At 42.1% G+C, this 10,521-nt stretch overlaps 1 protein-coding gene across 1 annotated transcript; it reads right to left on the bottom strand.

Moving 5' to 3' along the window:
• Positions 1–963: 963 nt before the first annotated feature.
• Positions 964–6,065, bottom strand: rpl23 (ribosomal protein L23). Its single transcript, XM_083977276.1, has 5 exons — positions 5,985–6,065; positions 4,430–4,513; positions 2,673–2,801; positions 1,724–1,837; positions 964–1,092 (listed from the first exon to the last, which is right to left on the bottom strand). Exons 1-5 carry the CDS (start codon positions 5,995–5,997, stop codon positions 1,010–1,012), a joined length of 423 nt encoding a protein of 140 aa, XP_083833402.1. The 5' UTR covers positions 5,998–6,065; the 3' UTR covers positions 964–1,009.
• Between the last annotated feature and the right edge of the window lie 4,456 nt (positions 6,066–10,521).

Genomic DNA, 10,521 nt, shown 5'->3' with positions numbered 1-10,521 from the left:
TATGTGATGAGAGCGACAGAAGGGAAACGAGTGCTGGTGCATCATGTGGTGTCCTGGCTTCTCCCGGCAGCCCACTGCTCTCCATCTGTCCCAGAGGAAGACATGTCCAAGTAGACCAGACACACTCACAGAGCTGAGGATGATTCACACTCTACTAATAGATGCTACAGAAATATAAGAAATGTGAGAGTGCATGCTGTCAGTGTTAGTCACTGTGTACACTGTAAATGTATTGTCATATTCCTGTTTGTGACTGTGACTAAATCATCTTGTCTGACCTGTGTGATGTCTCAGTTTTGCTGTCCTCCCCAGTGGACCAGTATTTCATCAACTCAGGTTTATAATCCTTTATCACAGTGGCTTGTTTAACTGCAGTCTCAACACTGTCCTCAGCACCCTCTGTCTGTTAGTTAACTGCTGTGTGGACACTGTGGGGGCAGTCCAGGGTTCTGTCCTCCCTCTAGTGGTAGTTGTAAAGAAATGCATTAACATGTGACAGGAGAAAGTCATTTCATGTATATCAGAAGAGCTCAAGTCCATTATCTTTCTATTCTGTGTATGCGCCGTTTTAATCATTCTGATTTGTTGTTTAATGCTCCATTATGAATATTTAACCATTTCTACCCAGCTACAGTAATGTAATTTCCCAATTTGAGATCAATAAAGCACTGATCTATTCATCCATATTTCAAACTGCTTCTGTAAATTTAGTATTAATTGTAACAAGAATCACAGCATATCAAAATGTCAAATAACTTTATGGCTAATTCACATACACCTATAATTTAATGAGATTGATTATAGAAAAATGCTTTAACTCACTATAACTACAAAACAAGATTAATATACAGGAGAAATTTACATCATGTCAGGGCCATGTATTACAACGGCAGCACACACAAACCACATATCTTCAATCAATACACCGTTTCCTCTACAGAAATGAAAACACAGACGTGTGGCTTCATTGACAGTTTTTATTGAAAACGAACAGAGGTGCAGGTCCAGCTCAGGCGATGCTGCCAGCGTTTGAGGCAATCCTGGGCCAGAGGTCGGCACACTCCTTGGCCACTGGGCCTGTGATGGCTGAACCTGCAGACAGGAGAACAACAGTTAGTTCACCTCTCACTTCAAACTCTGTTCTCTGGTCAACTGTGTCTCCCCATCATCGGACTGACCAGTTGTCCCTCTGACAACAGACCATCATAGTCGCACTGTCCATCTGGACAGATCCCACTAGGACACTCTGCTACAAGAATCAATTTGTCTCATCACTGATTGAGCTCAGTCAGCTACAGTGGGTCGCTGCCGTCTCACCCACAGTGATGAGATTATTCTGCCCTTCTACGACAACTCACCCAGCCACTGAGCAGACAAAGCAAGTGCTTTTTGAAGGGGGGGGGGGGGGGGATTAGGTTCATACTCAACTGTAACCTCTGTCATTATGACAAGTCAAACACACAAGGTTTCACTACAGTGTCCAGTGGGTGAAATACACACCAAGGCACATTAGTAAATAATAAAACTCCCATCTACTGATCAGATTACTGAGGTGGTCAGAACACAAATTATTTTACATTTCTTAAATAGAACATATTGCTGAAACCAGTGCTATACTGTCCCAAGTCCATCTACCTCACTGCTGTTACCAACACATGAGTCAGTATCTCACATCTACAGCAGCTGTACAGTGAGCATGAATGAAGAACCTGAACAAACCCACCTTTCATTTCTCCTTTGTTGTTTACTATGACGCCCGCATTGTCTTCAAAGTAAAGAAACACGCCGTCTTTTCGCCGATACGACTTCCGCTGCCGTATCACCACCGCAGGATGCACTGTGGAGAGAGAGGGGGCGGGGTTAAGTCCAACCTTCACCTGCAGCATGTGGGTTAACAAATACACACATCCTATAGGAACAAAAGGTCTGCTCAGTTTTGCTGTAGTGTTGCACAGCTCATTTCCTCTGCTTCTCTCCTCACTGCTGTAGTACTGTGTGTGTTTCCATCAGTATGACTCCTGTTTTATTGAATGTTTTTAATGTTTGGTGTCAATACACAGAGCTGGAAAACCCTTCATACTGCATACACACTGACCTGGTGTGTGCAGTCATTTAAAGAGTTCACACGAGTCAGTGTTTTTCAACCTTGGGGTCGGGACCCCACATGGGGTCGCCTGAAATGTCTAGTACTTGATTTAACAAAAAAAAAATTTACAGATTTTCAACGTCCTTCTTGTCAGCTTGTCTCATCACTGATTGAGCTCAGTCAGCTACAGTGGGTCGCTGCCGTCTCACCCACAGTGATGAACTCAATCTTCCCTTCTACGACAACTCACCCAGCCACTGAGCAGACAAAGCAAGTGCTTTTTGAAGGGGGGGGGGGGGGTTCATACTCATACTTTTTTTTTTTTAACCAATTACTATTCTTTAAAAAAATCTTAAACTGCATTCTATACTTTCACTTTCTCAAATATAAAATCAATCAAATAAAATGCTGCATATAAAACTATCTGAGCTGGCGCATCTTGATTGGGCCAAAAAAGGTTAGGAACCACTGACATGAGGAGAAAAAACAGATGCATTTCAAGCTGTTTCACAGCAACTGTACTTACACACTAACACACAGTTCATACACTGGCCTCAACGCTTCAGTAACTGGAGATGAGACTCACCCTTCTTCCTGAGTTCTGGCTTGCCTTTCTTGACCGTGGCCATGACCATGTCACCCACTCCTGCAGCAGGCAGACGGTTCAGACGTCCCTTGATGCCTTTCACAGAGATGATGTACAGGTTCTTGGCTCCTAAAGACGACAGACATGGAGGGAAGTAGGTGAGAAGGACAGACAGACCGGAGCAGCGGTCAACGTCCTTCTTGTCAGCTTGTCTCATCACTGATAACGTCCTTCTTGTCAGCTTGTCTCATCACTGATTGAGCTCAGTCAGCTACAGTGGGTCGCTGCCGTCTCACCCACAGTGATGAGATTATTCTGCCCTTCTACGACAACTCACCCAGCCACTGAGCAGACAAAGCAAGTGCTTTTTTGAAGGGGTACAAACTGTAAAAGAGGCTCAACTAAGATACAAACTACAAAGTGCTGCAGCATGAAGGCAACATTAGGGGCCCCTGGCATGTCACAATAAGAACAAACAAGAGTCTGTCTTAACATTTTCTTCAAAGTTATTGTTTTGAGGGGCCTGTGGTGCTCGTGGCCGTGATGCCACATTTCTTGTTTTGCATTGTATGTATAAATATCCTGTGTGTTTAACCTTCCTCTTGTGTTCAGGTCACCAGTGACCTGTTTTCAGGTTTTAAACGCATAAAGTACCACATAAATCTGTTTATAGCATCAAGGCTTTTTGCCTTTACCAGGCAGGAACCTCTATTTAAACAATAATGATAAAAAAATCACAAAATTCTAAAATGCTCCGATTAAAATTATGACATTTGTGGCGTCGTGGTCAATTTTGACCTGGTTATTACGATAATAATGATGGATAAGGAAGCCTAACAACGATGGGAAAAAATGTCTGTAGTGTGTTTTACAGCTGATTAAAACACGGGTCAAAACTGACCCCAACACCATAGATGGCAGCAGAAAGCTGACACAAGACGAAGGTCAAGTGATGAAATGTTCTCCTTGTTTTTAGATGTGGTAATGGACATTTTTATCTCTGTGCTACAAAACTTATCAACTTGTGAACCCCCTTTGCTGTGCTCAAAATGTTGACTGCAGTGGTTCAATGTACACAGAAAAAAAAAAAATCATGTGGGAGATTATGTGTTGGTGGGAGAGTCCACTGATCTGACTGCCATCAGTAGCTCCAGCTACATATTTAACCCTCGTGTTGTCCTCCTGGGTCAAGGAAGGACGGAAAGTAAGAAAGATGGAGGAAGGGAATAGATTGGATCAAGGTAGGAAGAAGAATGAAGGGAAAGAAGGGAGGAAGGAAGTAAAAAAGGATGGTGGGAAGGGAGAAAGACAGGGAAGAAGGAGGGAAAAAAGTGAATATGGGTCAAGGAAGGATGGAGGGAAAGAAGCGAGGGTGGAAAGAAGGAAAGAAAGTGAATAGATTGGGTGAAGGAAGAAGGAGGAAGGAAGGGAAATGGTGGTGGAAAGGAGGGAAAGAAGGATGGAGGAGGTGTGAATGTGTGTGTCAAAACAGATTGGGTCAGTTTGACCTAGGAGGACAACAGAGGGATTAATATGTAGACATCAAAGTGGTATTGACGGTATTTACTTAATATAAAAATCGTTGCTTGTTCACATCTGTCTGCTCCAACATACAAACTTCAGTGATAACAGAAAACTCCAGTGCAGTATCACCTCTGTATCTGTACAGGTAAGTGCCACTATGAGCACTGTTCACCATCACCTGCACTAAACTGTTTGATACGAGCAGTGAGTGAGTCATGTCAGCGGAGGCTTACCTGTGTTGTCGGCGCAGTTGATGACTGCTCCCACTGGGAGACCCAGTGAGATGCGGAACTTGGCTCCGGACGAACCACCACGTCCTGAAGGAACAAGAGACCACAGTCAGTTGTGTCCATAGGACCGGCTCCAGGGCAACACAACAGGCCAAGGAAATGTAGACAAGTCATGTTAAACTAACTAAGCATAGCACCACGTCTGTATAAAATCATTCCGTTTTTTTGTTATAATATCCCTGATAAAATCTACCATGAGCTACAACAAACTGACCTCAGCAACACACCACAGAACCAACCAAAAAAAAACAAAAATCACCTGCTCTGTAACTGTAAAGGTACACAACACAAACTGTCTTCAATCAACACGGTTCTCTTGTCAGCTTGTCTCATCACTGATTGAGCTCAGTCAGCTACAGTGGGTCGCTGCCGTCTCACCCACAGTGATGAACTCAATCTGCCCTTCTACGACAACTCACCCAGCCACTGAGCAGACCAAGCAAGTGCTTTTTGAAGGGGTACAAACTGAAAACAACCTCATCGTCCCAATGAGCTGAGCAAGAGAAAGCAATCTGTCTGAAGACATCTTACTAAGACAGGTAGGCTAGAAGAAGGCTGCAAACTATGGGCCTACTTGTACCAATGTCATTTTGAATATTCCACAGGTTGAACAAGCGGTGTGACAGGTGACTTCAGGTTTTTCCACTCTTAAAAAAACACATATGCCCCTGCATCTACACCACAGACACACACTTGAAAACCCACATAACACTAGTTAAACCTAAAAAAAAAAAACCTTACATTACACAACCCCTGCATGAGCTGATTCATTCTATACACACTGCCTCATGTTAGAAACATTAATCTTTTCCTACCATTCGAGTATATCCTCCAACAACATGGGAAACGTGCAGTTTAACCGCTGCTTGAGAAAGTAGTAGGTCTTACTGAAGTCCAATTATTGGATCAAAACTCTCAAAATCATAAGGCGTCATGTCCATATGAGTTATTCAAACTATAACTGCAATTTTCGAGATGGACACCAATGTCCATAAACCGCTGTAGACTGTAGAGACCGGTCCTAACGGGTCCAGAATCCTCGGTACCTCAGACCGGAGCAGCACCTGGAGCCTCACGAGTCACAGCCTGACTGGAGAGCGGCTAACAGTTAGCTTCAGCTAGCCGCCGGTAAACCTTCACAGTGTTGCTCTACCTATGTAAACGGTAACAGTGTCTGAGTCTAGGCTCCCCAGTTCAAACATAGTACAAATTAATTTACACTAAACCTGCCTGAAGTCAACCGCAAGCAGCAAATTCACATTTTCGGCCTCTCCCCGTCACTTCATGCCTGCACGGCGCTGACAGCGAAACATGGCTTCCACCAGCTAGCTAGCGAAAATACCATCGTTAAAAACACGTAAACTACTTTTTATAAATTCAAACTAATGGCACAAATATAACGTCTTTCCATCTTTATCACACACGGTCAACGTTATAAGAGCTTGTGTGGTTGTTAAAACAGCAGATGAAGGTGGATGTTAGAAGCTGGTCTTCATACCTCTCTTAGACATGGCTGCAGTAGGGAAAGAGGAAGATGCAGAAAGGAATTGTGGGATATAAAGTTGAACGGAAGTCCATCCGGGTCACACGCGGATGTGTGAGGTCACCGCGCGCAGACGAGCTGCTTTCAGCGACTGTTGGAAACATGAAGACTCGTAGTAATTTTGCAAAGATTTTAGGGCAGAATGAAGAATTAAAATGATGTATCTTGTCTTTCCTTGTTTTAGATAGGCCTAGTTAATAATTAATCTAAAAAATAGGCTACTTTGACACACTGTCGCAGCCAAACTGTCCTCAATATCCTCATTTAGCCACACCAATCTTAAAAAAAAAAAAAAAATAGGCCTAGTAGCCTATTGTTGAGTTATTGATGGTATGATTATATTGTAAGTAGCCTATACATATATAATTATAAAACTATGTTTTTGTAAAGCGGTACAACCTTAGTCCTTAGGTCATGGAAAACTTTGGAAATAACTGTTCTAACTCTCAAACCCATTATAACGCCCTTTTTTGGTAATTCATCGTCATCAGATTTTGTGGTCTAGCTAGCCATTGAAGTGGGAGACATTGTGCATTATGCTAATTAAAATTTTCACTAGATAATGCAATAGATGCATTTTAAAGCTGTTCCAAAATTACAGTTCCATTTTGTTTAAAAAATAAATCATATCAACTAGCTATTATGACCTTTTGATCAAGTATTACAATTATTGTTAATATAATGAATAGCCTATGATATGCAGGTTATACTAAAACATTGCATAAGACACATACACAGTTTACAGAAGTGTTGCTTTCAGTGTCACCAGCAGAGGGTGATAGTGTACCATGTATTCATGTGGTAGCCTATGCCAGAAAGGCAAAACTACTCTGTGCCATGCAGATGGATCCAGGAGTATACTGTAGCACATGCACATCATGACATGCCTCGTCCCACAACTCTTGTGCGAACTGGAAAGACAAACACTAGGTGTTTGGTAGTTCTTGCTTTCCCCCCTGTTTTTGTGTGTAGTGTGTAGTTGTAGTTCCCTGATTTCATCTGTGCACTTCTCATTGGTTTCTGTATGAGGTACACAAATACAAATACACAAGTGCAGCACAGGTGTCGTTATCACTTAAGCACAACTCAAAAGTAACCTCTGATTCAGTGACAGATGAGTAGTGGATGGCAGATGACCCAGATGAGTTCTGCTATATTGACCATACAGTTCTACATACTTTTCATTTGTCTTCAGTCTTGTAAATTCTAAAGATTAAACAGGCTACTTTATTGTTTACATCTATTACAGTACTTACAGTAGATCGTAACTGTTAGTGTGAGTTGTGAAATTTGCTTTAGAAACTATTATAAATATGTAATATTATATATTCAGCAGCTAATGCACTGAACATGTAGTGTGTAATAAACAATGTTTTGTTTGATTTTGAGCTGATGAGACAGTTTTGAGGTGATTGTTTGGTTTTGCAAGAACAGTCCGAGACGGTTGAGAGGTCAGTAGGTCAACCTACAGACCCCGGATGTTGATAACAGCTAACCTGGACTCAGAGGGGAATAGCACTAGCCTATCATAACTAAATATTCGTGAAATGAACTAGTTTCGTGACGAGTTTTCTCGTAATGGATCTATTGGTCCTCATCCCTACGTCACCACATTCACGCGCATCCCTTGGCTGCACACATAGCTCTTCATGCCGTTCTCTCTCCTCATTGGATAAAGGTTGTAGGATACAAGGAAAGTTTTCTCCTCGGCTTACAGCAGAGCAGAGTGACTGACAGACCAAACACTCTATAGAAGTGATTGCTGTCGAAAGATAGAACTATCTTAAGGGTTTAAGCTATCTTAAATAGTTCTATCTTTCGACAGCAATCACTTCTATAGAGTGTTTGGTCTGAAACACGGGTCTGTCAGTCACTCTGCTCTGCTGTAAGCCCAGGAGAAAACTTTCCTTGTATCCTACAACCTTTATCCAATGAGGAGAGAGAACGGCATAAAGGGGCGGTCCTCTCTGTGTGTGCAGCCAAGGGATGTGCGTGAATGTGGTGACGTAGGGACGAGGGCGGGGACTGCTAACTCCATCTTCTGACAGGAAGTTAGCCAAAACCACCGGATCGCTTACTTCTGCTTTAATTATTGCAATAACTACTTTAAACCTTTGCCTGCCTCTGAGTCTGTGTCCTGTGTGTTCAGCAAATTCTCTAGAACCTTCTCAAAATCCTGTGCTGCATCTGGACTTTTTCTCCACTGTTTCCCAGCATCTCCCTATGATATTTAGTCTGTGCTCTCATTTTTCACGAGTTGAAATATCAGATGGAAGTTTTTTTTTTCTTTTCTTCTTCAAACAAAAGGTTTCTCTCTCTCAAATGTTGTTCACAGCTGTGTTGTGCAGAGATAATCCATCCACCTGACAGGTGTGGCATATAGATGATGCTGATCACACAACATCACAGGTGCTGTAGAGGTTGGTCTCAAGCTTCTGTGTGTGTTTCCATAGAGGACATGCCCACTCTGCAGGTTTCTTTCACAATTTTGAAATTACTAAAGATGCTGGTTTTTACCAGTCTCATCTGTATGTGGATGCCTATTACTGTGAAGCCTAAATGATCTAAAAGATTCAGGGAATTAAAGCAGAAGTAAGCGATCCGGTGGTTTTGGCTAATGCTGCGGTCCAGGCAGGCTTTTGAAACCGTAAATTACAGCTTCAAGTCACGACTTACGACACATTAAGCTCTTTGGTATCAAATGTAACCAAAGTGTTGTGTATCCATGTGCTCGATGTAACAAACATGACTGTATCTTCCAGTCATGGAAGATAAAGTCAACATTTTCCTCACTAGAAACACACAACAATGCCTAAACAACGTACAACTTTGTGTACGCCAACAATGTTTTGTCACCTCACACTGTTTTGTATCCACACCCTCCTCCACACAATCTGTATGTGGTCATACTGACTTTCTGTATTGTCAATTTGAAAATGCTAGAGAAGATATGGAAATAGAATAAAAAAGATAGAAAATAAAATCAATCTCCAGGCAACCAGTCCATCATTTAATGCACAATAACTTCCCTTCAAGAGTAGAGATACATGGAGTCTTTTAGGCTGCTGACCTGTTGATCCAGTAAGGACAGGTTCTCTTTCTGTTGCTGCTTGTTGCCCCTTCAGTTCTGCCACTTCTGAGAACAGAGTTGCCCCTCCAGCGTGAGGCTCTGAGGGAAAAATGATAAGTCAAGTCTAGAAACTGGTGCCAGAAATTGAAGGAGCTTCTTGTTTCTGTTTGCTCGGGGAAGCTACTATGCCACCAGTGGTCTTGTCATGAATTGGAAGCGGTTCATAAAGCTGTTGAGAACTATATTACCAGGAGTAAAAGTTACATTTGACGGTGTCTGAATAAAAATGAATGTTTGCACATTCATGTTGAAAACAACCACTAGTTAATATTTATTAAAAGCTAGCTGAAGATAAAAAAACATTTACAAAACTATCAGTTTCCAGTCAACATGCCAGCTCCATGAGTACACATGGCATCACACAAGAGTTTAAAGGGATAGTTCACCCAAAATTGAAATTTTGAAATTTTGTTTGTAGCAGAAGCTCCTCTTCCCGGTTCGTCAAATTTGGACGAACCAGGGTCTGTCCTCTTCCCAGTTCGTCAAAATTTGACGAACCGGGAAGAGGAGCTTCGAGAAGCTTCCACTACAAAACAAGCTTGAAATATAGACTTCTTTAATTTTTTTCGAGACAATTTCGCATTTCGGGGCTTCAATACAAGACGGACATTACATAGGAGCAGCATTAAGAAATGTCTATCTGAAGAAGCTCAAAAAATGTGCATTTTACACTGAATATTGATGAAGCCACAAGCCATTATGGTCTGTTATTATAGTTTTGCTGTATTTTCTCTATTGCCCATATAGAGAATAGAGAAAAAAGTGACTATAAAATAGAGTAGAGAATCTCCACCTGATCAGTCAACGTAGAGATCTGCAGCATGATGATTGCTGTTATTAAGATCAGTTATTACTGATAATCAGGAGGAAGGAATCACCAATGGTCAGATGGATGTCAGCCACCAGTTTTCTGTCTGAGTCTGTCTGTAGTCAGCTCGTCGTCCTGGAAACCCTGTGCAGCCATCCCATCACTACCTTGACTAGACGTGTGATGTTTTGCTCCATGTGGCTAAAAAATACAAAAAATGGTTTTGAGGCACATTTAAATTGAGCATCAGTCTCGACTTCCGGCATGGCGCTGAAGCGAGCAACAGCGTAGCACACGAGCTCCTGCATGGTCGTTCTCTACCCCTCTGAGATATCAGCGTTGTAAGTCTAAAAAACACGTGTTTGAACATGGGAGGGGGCACGAAAAATAAGACGAAAGGAAAATCGCAACAGGACCAGTGTATCAACGACAATTTGTCAGAAAACGAAGACGACAACGAGACTGCTAGCAACCAAGCTAAGCGAGAGGACATGGATGCTATTCAAGCTAACATCATCGCCGAGATAAAAGCGATCCGCACAGACATGAAGAAA

The sequence above is a fragment of the Trachurus trachurus genome, assembly GCF_905171665.1.
Source record: "Trachurus trachurus genome assembly, chromosome: 8".
In the NCBI taxonomy this organism is placed as follows: Eukaryota; Metazoa; Chordata; class Actinopteri; order Carangiformes; family Carangidae; genus Trachurus; species Trachurus trachurus.
The sequence above is the reverse complement of the archived record's forward strand: the minus strand, read 5'-3'. Positions and strand labels throughout refer to the sequence as shown.

Excerpts from the sequence above, each read along its gene's own strand:
- rpl23 (XM_083977276.1), bottom strand. Across the intron at positions 1,838-2,672 it reads GCCAGAACTCAGGAAGAAGG|TGCATCCTGCGGTGGTGATA; the intron begins GTGAGTCTCATC and ends CTCTCTCCACAG. Across the intron at positions 1,093-1,723 it reads CAACAAAGGAGAAATGAAAG|GTTCAGCCATCACAGGCCCA; the intron begins GTGGGTTTGTTC and ends TCCTGTCTGCAG.